Genomic DNA, 14,910 nt, shown 5'->3' with positions numbered 1-14,910 from the left:
GTTCAGTTTAAACACAACACTGGAATAGTTTTGATTAAAAACAATAAATCAAGTTAAATAAACTACAAAGAGAGAGGTTTTAAGTGAGTACAAATATAAGGCACTAAAGTCAGAAATGGTTATAAGAGAAATAAAGATAAAATGCTTTCTAGTAACTAAAACTTAACAAACTATACTTGGTTCAAGGTAAAATTCTTACCATATATTCCCAGCAACAGGGCTGCCCAAATTCTTTGGTCAGAACCCCTCCCAAAGTCCAAAGGCTGGTTCCTTTGTCGTCTTAGATGAGAGAGAGAGAGAGAGAGAGAGATAACATTAGGGTTACCATATTTCAACAATCAAAAAAGAGGACGGGAGGAGCCCCGCCCTAGCCCCGCCCCTGTCCTAGCCCCGCCCCCATCCTGTCCTAGCCCCGCCCCTGCCCCTTCCACTCCCTCCCACTTCCTGCCCCCTCAGAACCCCCAACCCTCCCCCCCACTCCTTGTCCCCTGACTGCCCCCCAGGACTCCACCCCCTCCCTAAGCCTCCCTGCCTCTTGTCCCCTGACTGCCCCCTCCTGAGACCTTCCCCACATCCTAACTGGCGCCCTAGGACCCTACCCCCTACCTGTCCCCTGACTGCCCCAACCCTTATCCACACCCCCACCCCCTGACAGCCCCCCCCAGAACTCCTGACCCATCTAAACCCCTCTGCTCCCTGTCCCCTGACTGCCCCCTCCTGGGACCCCTGCTCCTAACTGCCCTCCAGAACCCCACCTCCTACCTAAGCCTCCCTGCTCCTTATCCCCTAACTGCCCCTTCCTAAGACCCCCCCAACTGCCCCCCAGGACCCTACCTCCTACCTGTACCCTGACTGCCCAAAACCTTATCCACCCTCCCCCAGAAAGTCTGCCCCGAACTCCCGGACCCCCCCCCGGCTCCTTGTCCCCTGACTGCCCCCTCCTGGGACCCCTGCTCCTAACTGCCCTCCAGAACCCCACCTCCTACCTAAGCCTCCCTGCTCCTTATCCCCTAACTGCCCCTTCCTAAGACCCCCCCCAACTGCCCCCCAGGACCCTACCTCCTACCTGTACCCTGACTGCCCAAAACCTTATCCACTCTCCCCCAGAAAGTCTGCCCCGAACTCCCGGACCCCCCCCCACTCCTTGTCCCCTGACTGCCCCCTCCTGGGACCCCTGCTCCTAACTGCCCTCCAGAACCCCACCCCCTACCTAAGCCTCCCTGTTCCTTGTCCCCTAACTGCCCCCTCCTGAGACCCCCCCCACCTGTACCCTGACTGCCCAAAACCTTACACCCCCAACCCCCAGACAGCCCCACCCAGAACTCCCAAACACCCCCCCCCGCTCCTTGTCCCCTAACTGTCCCCTGAGACCCCCCCCCACCTGTACCCTGACTACCCAAAACCTTACACCCCCAACCCCCAGACAGCCCCCCCCCGAACTCCCTGACCCATCCAACCCTCCCCCCTGCTCCCTGTCTCTTGATTACCACCCCCCCCGAACCTCCCTGCCGCTTCTCTGGCCGCCGGCCCCCTTACTGTGCTGCAGTAAACACAGCGGGGGGGAAGCATGCTCTGAGCTCCAGGCGAACGGCCGGCGATCTGTGAGTGCAGGGCGGGCGGGGGAGGAGGGGAGTGGTGTCAAGTTTCAGGAGGGAGGAGCGGGGAAGTGCAGCTCTGGCTCTGGCTTTTGGAGCACCGGCTGCCCTGTTAGCCGCGTGCACGCTCTGCATGGGGGGGGGGGAGGAGGGGAAGTCCGGACATTGACAAATTCCCAACGGACGCTATTTTTAACCTGAAAAAGCCGGACATGTCCGGGGGAATCCGGACGAATGGTAACCCTAGATAACATGGGTTATTTTTGCCCCTCACTTTTATAGTCCAGTCACCCTTTGAAATGAATTTTCCTGAGGATAATCCCGAGATAAATTTCCTTCCCGCTGTGGGGATGGAAACATGGAGTCTTTTGGTGAAAGAGGTCCCATGTGGTTATTTACTAAAATGAAGACCCATCTGTTCCTGCCCTTCTTCGTTGCCAAAGAATGGCCACTTGACAGGCAATTGCCCTGTAACTTTGATGACATTTGGTTAGAGGCATTAGTTTGTACTTTGTCTTTGAGGAACAGGTTTACCCCTGCCCCAGACTTGTCTGGTAAACACATTTCTGTCATAATTTCATTTTATGAACATAAGTTTACATGTAATGTTGCCTCTCACATTTCACCATGATATTCTTGACCAGCAAGTTATTAGTTATCAAATGATACCTCACAAGGATTATTTCAGTGGTGCGTAGGTATAAATACAGGGGTGCATTCGGTCACACCCACCCCTTTTTTACCTTGTGTTCTTGAGAGTGAGATTGTCCACACAGAGCTAAGGGTGTGATTTCCCTGCTCATATACACCTATTCACGGTAGCTTTCATCAAGCCAGTGTGAGTATAAATAGCAGTGTAGCTGCAGTAGCATGGATAGTGGCAGCGGAGGCACGGCTGAGCTGTGCCGAGTACTTATCCACTGGTTTCAGGTGGGTTTCTGCTCGGCATGGCTTAACCATGCCTCTGCTGTAGCTACCAGTGCTACTGCAGGTACGCTGCTATTTACCTCTCATCAAACTAATACGAGCATAATGTGAGCACACATACACGAGCAAAGAAATTACATCCCTAGCTTTAGCGCATACATAGCTTAAGAAAGCAGGTACATATGGAGCTTCAAATGTTTACTCGCTGTAGAGAACTATGCGTAGGGCCAGATTCTCCAGATTCCTTAAAGCTAGCATTGGAGACCAGCTGGAGATTACCAGCAGAGAATTTCCACTGACATAGAGCTGGTACTGGTGACCTATCTGCCTCCTTTGCCAAGTGAATGCACCGTCCCAGTAGGTTGGGGATTGGGACAGAAATTAGAGTTGATTTCCTTCTGCTCTGACTTCTGCTGGAATCAGGTGGCCCTGAATTGAGGAGCTGAAACTGGCTCCTTTTGGCTACTAGTGTCTATTATGTCCAAGTTCATACCAAGTGGAGATTCAGTGTTTAAACTCATTAGTGTGCACACACAGCTTCCACTCAAGCTACTGCTGGTATGCACAACTTTTTGCATTCTGCTCATGGACTCCTCACTCATTAAGACCTATATAAATACTGCACAGAGCTAAACCAAGTTTGTAAAATGCAGTTACAGTCTGAGGCATACCCACAAGGCATTTTATAAATTAAATGTGCTTTAAAATATACAAAACTGATTTGGCTAAGTTGGCTACTCATTAGACAAACTTGCAATTTGAAGTTACTGAATATAAATCTTCACATGCAAATATTGATAATGGATACACTTTTTAAAATTGTTATGTATGTAAAACATTATAATGGCAGAAAACTATTTTGAAAATAATTGCCCTGAGGCTAAAGCCTCATTTCAGCCCATAGCTGTGCTATAGACTTCACAAGGGAAATGTTGATGTATCTTCTACTCTGGTACTGTTAGGCATTGCTATATAAAGGAAAACCCTGCCATTTGTTTTGCTTTTTCAGTCCCTGGTGTCTATGGTAAACGCCTTCCATGAGAAGATCACAGCTCTGGAGGAAAAGGCCTCTCAGCTGGAAAAAATCGGAAATGATGCCAGTAAGGCAACCATAAGCAGGTCAATGACAACTGTCTGGCAGCGCTGGGCACGGCTCCGGAGCATGGCCCAAGAGCAGGAGAAGATATTGGAAGATGCAGTGCAGAAGTGGAAATGCTTTAATGATAAGGTATAAGGGTCTGGGTAACTCCTTTCTACTTCATTGTTTGTACATTTTCGCTACGTGTAATATATAACGTTTTACAGATTCAGAGCATTGTACAGACATTACCTCACAGGGCTGAAGGCTGAATTAGTTACATAGGTCCATTAATGTTGTCATCCCTGTTTTACGTGTGAGGAAACTGAGACTAAGAAGCCCAGCTACTTGCCCAAGGCCAAACAGCAAGGGATTAACAATGGCAGAATCAGAATTCCTGACACCTATGCCTATTCCTCCAGACCATATTGCACTCCTGAAATGGAATGGAAATAATATTCTGTACAGTAAATTCAATCCTTTTTTTGCTTTTGATACTTTTGGTAGTTCTCTCTAATCCCTCATTCTTTCCTTGGCCTTCCCAAAGGGCCAACTCTAGGCTGACTCCTCCTTCTGAATAAAGAGAATGGGGTACAACGCCTGAATCAACAAGATGTCACTCAACACTCAATGGCAATGCAAGGCATTCCCTTACCATCCTCCCCATCACTACCAACTACCAGAGTGAAAGTACAGTCTCTGAACCCAAATGAGATCTCCCGCAATCACTACTGGGTCAGCCCAGTATCATAGAATTGTAGAAATATAGGATTGGATGGGATCTCAATAGGTCATTTAGTCCAATCCCCTGTACTGAGACGCGACTAAATATTATCTAAACCATCCCTGACTGGTGTTTGTCTGACCTATTCTTTAAAACTTGCAGTGACGGAGAATCCATAACCTCCCTAGTTAATTTGTTCCCATGCTTAACTACCCTTCCAGTTAGGAAGTTTTTCTTAAATCTAACCTAAATCGTCCTTGCTGCAAGTTAAGCCCTTTACTTCTTGTCCTGTTCTCCATGGTTAAGGAGAACAATTGATTACCCTCCAGTCCATATCTTTCCCAAAGTGTGGTTCTCAGAAGTGGACACAGTACTACAGCTGAGGCCTTATCTTCAGGGATCCTACTTCTTTTGTGATTAAAAAGCACAACATTCTCAGATTTAAAAAAACATTAAAAATCTGTTTTTCGACAATTAAAATGAAATGCTGAACTTTAGTTTCCTTACCCACAATATGCAACGAAACCCCATTTATCCAATCGAATAGGGACCGGGTCCAGATCGGATAGGCAAAAAATTGGATAATCCAGAGAATGGGCACAGAGCTTCAGCTCTAGGCAGTGGGGCTTGAGCTGAGCTCTGCTGCCCGGGTCTGACAGAGGGAGTCCCACTGTTTGGGGCTGAAGCTCTTTGCCCATTTTCCAGATTATCTGAATTTTTTGCTTATCCGATTTGACCCTGGTCCCAATTAGATCGGATAAATGGGGGGGGTCCCCTGTAGTTAATATATATTTTTTATATATTTACAAAATGTAAAAATGAAAGATTCACTGTAAAAATACAAATTCTGCATTTTTCCATGGCAAAAAGATTTCTATGATCCCTACTTATCAGTGCTGAGTAGCGTGGAAGAATTACACCTCTACCCTGATATAAAACGAATTCAGATATAATGCGGTAAAGCAGTGCTCGGGGGGGAGGGGGGGGGGGCTGCACGCTCTGGTGTATCAAAGCAATTCAATGTAATGCGGTTTCACCTATAACGCAGTAAGATTTTTTGGCTCCCGAGGACAGCGTTATATCGAGGTAGAGGTGTACTTCTAGTGTCTTGCTTACAACACTCCTGCTAATACATCCCAGAATGATGTTTGCTTACAGTATTACATTGACTTTTACTTAGTTTGTATCTACTTTAACCCCCAGATCCTTTTCTGCAGTACTCCTTCCTAGGCATCGATTTCCCATATTGTATTTGTGCAATTGGTTATTCCTTCCCAAGTGTAATACTTTACATTTGTCCTTATTGAATTGCTTCCTATTTGTTTCAGACCATTTCTGCAGTTTGACAAGATCATTTTGAATTCTAATTCTGTCCTCCAAAGCGCCTGTGACTCTCCCCAGCTTGATATCATCTGTGAACTGTATATGTGTACTCTCTATGCCATTATCCAAATCATTTATGAAAATATTTAATAGAACCAGACCCAGATGAGGATGGAACTCTGTGGGACCCTCACTTGATATGCCATTGCAGCTTGATTTTTGAGCCATTGCTAACTACTCTCGGAGTATGCTTTTACAATCAGTAGAGTCATCTAGGCTATATTTCTCTAGGTTGTTTACGAGAAGGTCATGTGAGACAGTATCAAAAGCCTTATTAAAGTCTAGATATACCACGTCTAACGCTTCCCCCCCCCCCCCCCCACAAGGCTTATTAGCCTGTCAGAGAAGGCAATTAGGTTGCTTTGATATGATTTGTTCTTGGCAAATCCATGTTGACTGTTATTTATCTCCTTATTTTTTCCTAGGTGCTTACAAATTGATAGTTTGATTATTTGCTCCATTAGCTTTCCGGGTACCAACGGTTAAGCTGATTGGTCTGTAATTCCCTGGATTGTACTTACAGTACCTATCTATAAAAAGGGAAATATTTGCCCTTTTCCAGTCCTCTGGAATCTCTCACATCCTCCATAAGTTCTCAAAGATGATTGCTGATGGCTTAGATATTTCTTCAGCCTGTTCCTTAAGTATTCTAGGATGTATTTCATCAGGCCCTTGAAGACATCTCATTTGTCCAAGTAACTCTTCTATTGGAGCCTCTGATCCTACCCCATTTAAACTGATGTTCACTATGTTAGTTATCCAGTCACTACTAACCTTGTTTGATGAGAACTGAAACATAAAAGGCATTTAACACTTCAGCCATTGCTGCATTTTCTTTTAGTGTCTTACCCTCATCACCGAGTAATGGGCCCACCTGTCCTTGGTCTTTCTCTTGCTTCTAATGTATTTGAAAAATGTTTTCTTGTTACCCTTTATGTCCCTAGCCTGTTTAATCTTGTTTTATATGCTGGCCTTTCTAATTTTATCCCTACATGTTTGTGTTGGGTTTTTTTATATTCATCCTTCATAATTTGACCTAGTTTCCACTTATCATATGACTTTGAATGTCAGATCGTTGAAGATCTCCTATTTAAGCCATAGATACTCTCTGTCTTTCCTATTTTTACATTAGTGTACTGTTGGCAACATGCTTTTGTGCCTTTAATAATGTCTCTTTGAAAAATTCCAACTCTCCTTAATTCTTTTTTCCTTTAGACATGCTTCCCATGAAATCTTACCTACAATTCTGAGTTTGCTAAAGTCTGCCTGCAGTCCATTGTTTTTATCTGTTTTCTCTCCTATCATTCCTTAGAATCATAAACGCTATCATTTCATGATCACTTTCACTCAAGCTGCCTTCCACTTCAAATTCTCAACCAGTTCCTCCCTGTTGATCAGAATCAAATCTAGAACAGCCTCACCCATGGTCCCTTTCTCCACCTTCTGTAATAAAAAGTTGTCTCCCACGCATTCCAAGAACTTGTTGGATAATCTGCCATGCTGCAGTGTTTCCCCAACAGATGTCTGGATAGTTGACATCCCCCTTCATCACTATCTCCTGTTTTGGATGATTTTGTTAGTTGTTTAAAAAAAGCCTCATCCATCTCTTCTTCCTGGTTAGTGGTCTATAGCAGACACCTAACATGACATCACCCTTGTTTTTACCCCTTTTATCCTTACCCAGAGCCTTTCATCAGGTCTGTCTCCCACTTCTATCTCAGTTTCACTACAAGTGTACGCATCTTTGATATACAAGGCAACACCTCCTCCTTTTTTTCCTGCCTGACCTTCCTGAACAAGCTGTATCCTCCCTTACCGATTAAAAAAAATCCAGCTTTGATAGAGGCAGATTGGAACAACATGACGGTTTTTGGTTTTTTTACTTCCGATTTCTGCTATAGGTTGGATTTGAACTCACTGCCTGGTGTTGTTGTCAGGTTTAATGACCATAACATAGCTTTAGAATCCCCCAGGTCCTGTATAATCATAATGCGTTACTGATCTAATGATGCAGCACTAAGTTTAGATCTTTTCCTATCAACTGTATCCACCTTTTGTTTTACTTTTATTGTCAAAACCTGTATCGTTTCCTTAGATTCAAAAAGCCACCATAATGATAGATCAGCTACAAGGTCGCTTACCAGAGAGCTCAGTTGAGAAGGCATCAAAGACAGAGCTTCTGGATCTTCTGGGTTACCACAGCACTTTCATTCTGGAGCTGGAACAGCAGCTGTCATCTTTGGGTCTGCTCAAGCAACATGCAGTGAGCATGCTCCAGGATGTGGAAATGGAGACTTCTTCTCAAGAGGATCTACCATTCATGCAAGAAATCAAAGCAATGCAAGACCGATGCCACAAGTAAGGAGAAAACAGTATTTAAATAAAGTATATTTGCTAGAAAAGTCATGTTCTTTTTACATTAGTGTATTGTTGGCAACATACCAATAAAAAGTTCAGAAACTCCAGTTTCTGACTCAAGTCCTCAATGGGAGTGTGGTAAATGTATTTAAAGTCAGGGTAGCCTAATCAAGTAGCAAGTCCAAATGGCTAAACTGTGTCTTATAACAGCTACTCTATCAATACCAGTCCCTTTCTGGGTGTGTCAATAATATACAGTCATGAGAGAGAGGTGAGTGAGATAATTTTTATTGGGCCAACTTCTGTTAGTGAGAGAGACAAGCTTTCACGCTTACAAAGAGCTCGTCTTCAAGTCTGGGAAATGTACTCAGGGTGTCACAGCTAAATACAAGGTGGAACAGATTGTTTAGCAGAAGTAGTTCTATTCCACCTTGTATTTACCTGTGACACTCATACTATGTTTCCCAGACCCGAAGAAGCGCTCTGTGTAAGCTCATCTCTCTCATCAACAGAAGATGGTATAATAAAAGAGATTATCTCACCCACTGTGTCTTTCTAATATCCTGGGACTCTTACGCCTAAAACAAGACTGCATATATACAGTCAAGACACACTAAGTAAAATGGGTAATCTGTGGAGTTAAACTTCTGAAACTTAGTATTTTTGTGTTCTGTAACACCACTTCATTTTTATTAGTCACGCTGTAAATGCATAATGTTGTGCAACAGTCTCCCTTTGTTCTTTGTATCATTCAGTAAAATTTTTGACAAAATATAATGAAATTTTTAGCAAGCTGTAGTTCTTCACAAATACATTTTTTTTAATGTTTTGCAGCATGCAACAGAAGGTGAAGAAAAGTGGGAAGTTGGTGAAACAGGAACTCAAGGAGCGTGAGGAGGTGGAGCTAGAGATTAATATAGTGAAGTCTTGGATTCAGGAAACTAGAGAATATTTGCCAAACCCCACCATGGAAATAGATGCTCAACTTGAGGAGTTGCAGGTATATCAAACTTGTAATGTTCTCATGCCCCTTGTGAAACATCTTTGGTGTTTTCTATTTATGAGCACTAAATCCGATTAAATTATAATGAATTGGAATTATACAATACGAATGAAATCTTTGCACTAGTGATTGGACAAATGTATAAAACAATACCATCAGCTTCAGAAATGGTGTGTAGCAAGAGAGCTATGATACATTCTCCCTTCCTAGATACCTAGGATAGGAGTTAGCAGCTTTCTTCATTCTATCTCAAATAAAAGTAAACTCTAGAATATGGATGGCAGAGTATAATAAGGTATTTATTTTCTTCTTGGGGGGGAAAAACATTTTAAATGAAGATGCTCAAAGTGTATGGACAGAGTATAATAAGGTATTTTCTTCTGGGGGGGAACCATTTGAAATCAAGATGCTCAAAAATGTTTCAATATAGATGAGCTCACACAAGTATTTTCTTTCTTTGGGTGGCAAAAAGTGTTAGAAGGTGAACTTCTGAAATATAATGGCATATACAGAAATTAGCTATGCAGACAACTACCTGTCTAACAAAGGATTGAGTGGTTAAGAGCCAACACACCAGCTTTTATAATAATCTCAGCACCAGTTTACCTGAGTATTGATTTACATTTTATGTATGAATGAACCCAAAATCTCAGTATAAACTGCTGGTTTTGTATTAAAACCATGTTATGAAACAGAAAACATTTGCATGATGCTTTGATGCAAAATTCTAAATTGTTTGGTTTACTTTAGCTAGCAAGCATTCAGATGGAACTGGTCTGAATTTTCAGTTTTTAGTGAAACTCAAAAACTGGGGATTTTCATGTGATTCTAGGCTTTGTTACAAAAATTCTCATGCCTCTACTCTTGATACCTGCAAGCTAATTCTATTCAGTCTTAAGAAATATTTTTTCTCAAAGTTATTGTTTTTCTTTTACAATATTCCTGAATGACACCTTTTTTTCTATCCTCTAGGCTCTCCTCAGTGAAGTAACTACTCACCGCCAAGCTGTTGAGAAAATGGCTGAACAGCAGCAGAATAAGTACCTGGGGCTTTACACCATTTTACCTTCTGAACTGTCTCTTCAGTTAGCAGAAGTGGGACTGGCCCTGGTAACTATACATGACCAGGTAAAACCTACTGGAAGAAGGCACTATATAAACCCATGATACTATGATAATCTTCAAAAGAACAGTAACTGAATGAAATGTTGTGATATTCCAAGTGTGATCATACTAAAACTCTCTAAAGCATTATCTCCTTAGTTTTGCAAGAGAATCCTCCTATGAAAGAAAAGTGTATGATTAATTGGTTTGCTGCTTACTGCTGCTCTTTTTGGCAGATTCAAGCCAAAGAGAAGGAAGTCCAGCAGAGCAAAACATTAAACCAAGAGTTTGGTCAGAAAATCCAGGTGATAGCAAAAGAACTAAATGTAATTCTGTCCAAGCTGAAGGAGAAGACCAATAATATAGCACAAGCTAAAATAGAGCAAAAGGTAAGAAAAACACTTTATCTGCTTATATGGTGGAATGTTCTGAATTGACACATTCCAGCTCACAAAGGGCTGAATGGTGACTTTGCCTTATGCAGCTAGAAGGAGTAAAGGTTCCCTTTTTCCAGGCTGTCTGAGGGTTTCTGCATATGTGCACATGCAGGGCTGCCCCCAAATGCTTCCCATGGGAACAAATATGAAGTGGGAGAGAGGGACAGGGAGCAGGCAGAGCTGTCAGGCCATATGTAGAAGAGTATGCTCCCACCTGCTCCCCCCAAAAAGGGGTGTGGTAAATCACCCCCATCATACCCAGTGCAATTAGGGAGCCTCATGAGACAACCACAATGCCCCTTTATTCAGGCGGCACCAAAACAGCATGAGTTATCCCAATGGGCCATCCTTGTTCATGCTGATTAGTACCTTTCTCAGAAAGTAGTTCCATTGATATCAGTGCTCAATGTGCTGCTCAGTTTGACTAAGGGTGACACAATCTGGCCCTTCATGATTTTTGCTGGGTTGCAGAGGCTATTAGACATGTATTGTGCTCACAAATGCTCATTTGTATGAAAGAGTTGCTATTAAGTTTGTCACAAAATATTACAAATTTTTTAAAACTACACTAAGGTAAGATGGACTTGGTCACTAGCCTGAAGTGAGCAAAGTGCTGCACACAGAGAAAAATTTATTGACGTGACAGAAAGCACCAATCTCTCTCAGTATGCTGCTCTAAAATTTTGCCTCCCAAGTATATTTATCTGCTGTATAGGGTCACTGAAATGCATCCCACTGAAACTGGTTCATAATTGCCCCAGTTAAGTTGGTGTAAAACCAATTAAATGTGTTTTCCTGTATCTCCAACTTTAGATGAAATGTTCTTGCATCATTGGACAGCTAGTAATATTTCCACAACTGCATTTATCTGTTAATTGTGAGACAAGGTTGGCTTCTATCACAGCAGTAATAGTTTTGTTTTAATGATGTAACTATGGCTGTAATATACACCTCTACCTCGATATAACGCGACCCGATATAACACTAATTCTGATATAACGCTGTAAAGCAGTGCTCCGGGGAAGGGGGGTCGGGGCTGCGCACTCCGGCGGATCAAAGCAAGTTCGATATAACATGGTTTCACCTATAACACGGTAAGATTTTTTTGGCTCCCGAGGACAGTGTTATATTGAGGTAGAGGTGTATGTGGAATACAAACTAGTTTTGAATATATCAAATTATTTCTAGTTGCTCCATTTTTAAAAATTGGAACTTTAATCAATATAAATTCTGCAGCTTTCAATACTGCAATGTAGAGATAAACATATGCACACCTATAGTACAATAGTGTGTGTGTTGCAATAGGTAGATGTATATCTATGGGTAGATTGATTAGCTATGTCACTTTCGTGATGCTGATTTACCATGAACCTTTACCCATCCCATTTGCACTCTAATCCATCACTTCCAGAATATTCCGCACCTCTGAATAGCTTGAAACAGATCTTATTAAAAATAAAGATTAACCTGCCAGAGAAATGTTTCATTTCCTCCCACACTCCTCTCCATCATAGAAAAACAATCCAAACTAGAATTCCCCCCACAATAAAACTGTTCTGAGATGCATCGTGGACAATGTTCAGTCCTGGACCAGATTTTGTCTTTGTTTGATTTGTGTAATAATAATTGTAAAGGGTACCTTGAACTTTTTTTGTTTGAACTTTGTGCCACCAGAAGTGAGTGATTTCCAGCATAATACATGTAATATTCTTGCAGCCCTGAAAGATTCCAAGATGTCATATGTCACTGTGTAAAGAAAAACTTTTAGATCTTTTTTAAAAAATTAACTTTTCTAAAATGGAATAGCTAATATTTCTTCTCTCCTTCATAGATTTGTGCAATAAGAATCATAGATAACTAGGACACCTGCCTTTGCATGTGGTGGGGTACATAAAACACTATTATATAAAACATTTCCAATATATTTTTAAATACATCCACAGAGGACAAAATACATTAAGGTCTGGTATGTTAGAAAGTTTTATTGTCACTCATTTAAGTTGAACTGCATAATTCATGGCTTTTCCTGTTGTAGTAGATTCCTCCCAAACTCTTATAACATATTTGTTATCACACCACACCATTATACACAATGAAGTCTATTTCTACCTAAGAGATTCTGTTGATTAAGTCTTCTTTTTTTCTACTGAAATGTTGTCCAAACTCCTCCAGTGACCAGAACAAATTGTCTGGTGCACAGCACAAACTGATGATGCTAATAGAAATAAAAACAAAATAGTTTGGACACATTGATATTTAATGACACATTCTGAATTTTTCAGAAAAGGTGGTTTTTTTTTTTTTTTTTTTTTTTTAAATCAATCCATACTCCATATGACCAACCCAAACCTTCATCATGACAACAATGTGTTGACCTCTCAGTTTGAGGACAAACATAGGACCATGGCCAACACTAGTAGATGTAACACTAAGTGACTCATTTTTCTGGTGGGGGAGGGAAAATGTTATCCATCTTGTACAGGAACACGGGGAAGAAACAGCAATGACAGTCATTGAAGAGATGATCACACATCCTGCTCTGCCTTTTTGCTTAAAGAAACATTACTGGTATGCAGCCAAAATAGAAATGGAACAAACTATGGAAACTTTGTGTCAAAATCACAAAAAGGCTGTTAAAAACCAACCCCCACTCACTGATTTTGTCAGTAAAATGTTCTCTCCCTGTTCCAGATCCTAGGTGAGGAATTGGACAGCTGCAATATAAAGCTGGTGGAACTGGACGCATCTGTACAAGATTTCGCAGAGCAGAACAATCAGCTGGCTAAACAGCTGGCTAATAGGATAGGGAAACTGACTGGGTTACACCAACAGACCATTAGGCAGGCTGAGTACAGAGCAGCCAAACTCAACCAGGTATGGTGTCAAATCATTTAATTTATTTCCTTTTAGAGGCTCCAAGAAAATGGCGATTTCTGATTAATGACTTATTTTTTGTATAGTTACATAAAAACATTATTGTCTCTTGGAATAATGTGTAATGTGCATATTCAGGGCCAAATTCACTCCCTGTGGATGGGCGTTAGGCAGATGTAAGTCTGGCTGAATGAAGTGTGGCCAAGTCAGGAGGGCAGAATAATTCTAACTTGGAGAGATGCTGATTCAGCACCTTTGCCAGGAAACGTGTCAGCAAAGTTCCTATGGAGATCTAACCAGGTTTAAAGCTGCCTTCCAACAGAGAGCATGCCCAGTGCAGTACCTGCCTCCTCTGGAGTTAAATCTTGCTAGTGCAGCTCCCCCTTCATATTCGTTTGGATGGAAGTTGTAATGCCCTGCACCATGAGGGGGGAACGGTGATCATAGCCTGGATACAGCAATAGAAAAGTCTAGAAATAAAATTATTAAAAATGGCTCCAATTCAGCAGTCTGTTCCTACTCAGCAAAGCACTTAAGCACATGCTTTGTCCTATTGACTTCAATATGCAAAGTCTTATTGAGCACATGCTTTGTTAAATTTGGATCAGTACAAGCAATTGAGCCATAAAAAAAGGGGCTAACAAGGAAGGAGATTGAGGTACCATCTTGGCATGTTGGTATTTTTAATAGTTGAGATAAGAGTGAGGGAAGGGACTTTTTGTGGTTCTGCCATCCATAATCCTGATACGTCATGAGCCCCATTTTCAAAATGCTTTGAGAAGATATTACAGAACTTGAAGTGGATAGTGTTTCATGGTATGCTTTTCCATTGCCTCTGCAAGAAAGTTTTTTCCCCAAAGAAGGTCGGAAATATCTGTCAGAATAATTTTCAATCAATGTTACTTTTAGCAAAAAGTACTTGGTGAAAGAGTTATTTGTTGTCGGGTTGTCGAGTACAAAACACAGAAGAAACTCCATTCCCCATCCCAAGAAGCTTACAGTCTAAGTGCTTTAGACAAACAATACAATTCAGATACACAGGGTCTGTCTCCATTCTCACAGTGCAAATCCATTGATTTCAGCAGAGTTATTCCTGTTAAGTGAGTAGAGAATCAGGCCTGGTCCCCACTAAGCCCCCACTTCGGACTAAGGTACGCAAATTCAGCTACGTTAATAACGTAGCTGAATTCGAAGTACCTTAGTCCGAACTTACCGCGGGTCCAGACGCGGCAGGAAGGCTCCCCCGTCGATGCCGCGTACTCCTCTCGGCGAGCTGGAGTACCGGCGTCGACGGCGAGCACTTCCAAGATCGATCCCAGAACATCGATTGCCTGCCGCCGGACCCTCCGGTAAGTGAAGACGTACCCTCAGAGTTATAATGTACTTGCTAACCAGAAAAGTGGGTGTATCAGAAATCAGTGCAGTTT

The 14,910-nt window shown here is 42.2% G+C and overlaps 1 protein-coding gene across 21 annotated transcripts in view; it reads left to right on the top strand.

Annotated features, from left to right (window-relative positions):
• Positions 1 to 14,910, top strand: part of SYNE1 (spectrin repeat containing nuclear envelope protein 1) — a 488,794-nt gene that overhangs the window by 301,244 nt on the left and 172,640 nt on the right. For all 21 annotated transcript variants that reach the window (XR_010599728.1, XR_002889944.3, XR_010599727.1 and 18 more), the window contains 6 exons: positions 3,532 to 3,750; positions 7,803 to 8,065; positions 8,900 to 9,065; positions 10,041 to 10,196; positions 10,409 to 10,561; positions 13,301 to 13,483. Coding sequence is in view for 18 of the 21 variants with exons in the window: in XM_065588833.1 (XP_065444905.1) it covers positions 3,532 to 3,750; positions 7,803 to 8,065; positions 8,900 to 9,065; positions 10,041 to 10,196; positions 10,409 to 10,561; positions 13,301 to 13,483 (1,140 nt within the window). In the remaining 3 variants the exon portion in view is untranslated. The remainder of the gene's footprint in view (positions 1 to 3,531; positions 3,751 to 7,802; positions 8,066 to 8,899; positions 9,066 to 10,040; positions 10,197 to 10,408; positions 10,562 to 13,300; positions 13,484 to 14,910) is intronic.

Source organism: Chrysemys picta, chromosome 3 (genome assembly GCF_011386835.1).
Source record: "Chrysemys picta bellii isolate R12L10 chromosome 3, ASM1138683v2, whole genome shotgun sequence".
NCBI classification, from domain to species: domain Eukaryota; kingdom Metazoa; phylum Chordata; order Testudines; family Emydidae; genus Chrysemys; species Chrysemys picta.
This window is presented reverse-complemented; position numbering and strand designations above follow the sequence as displayed.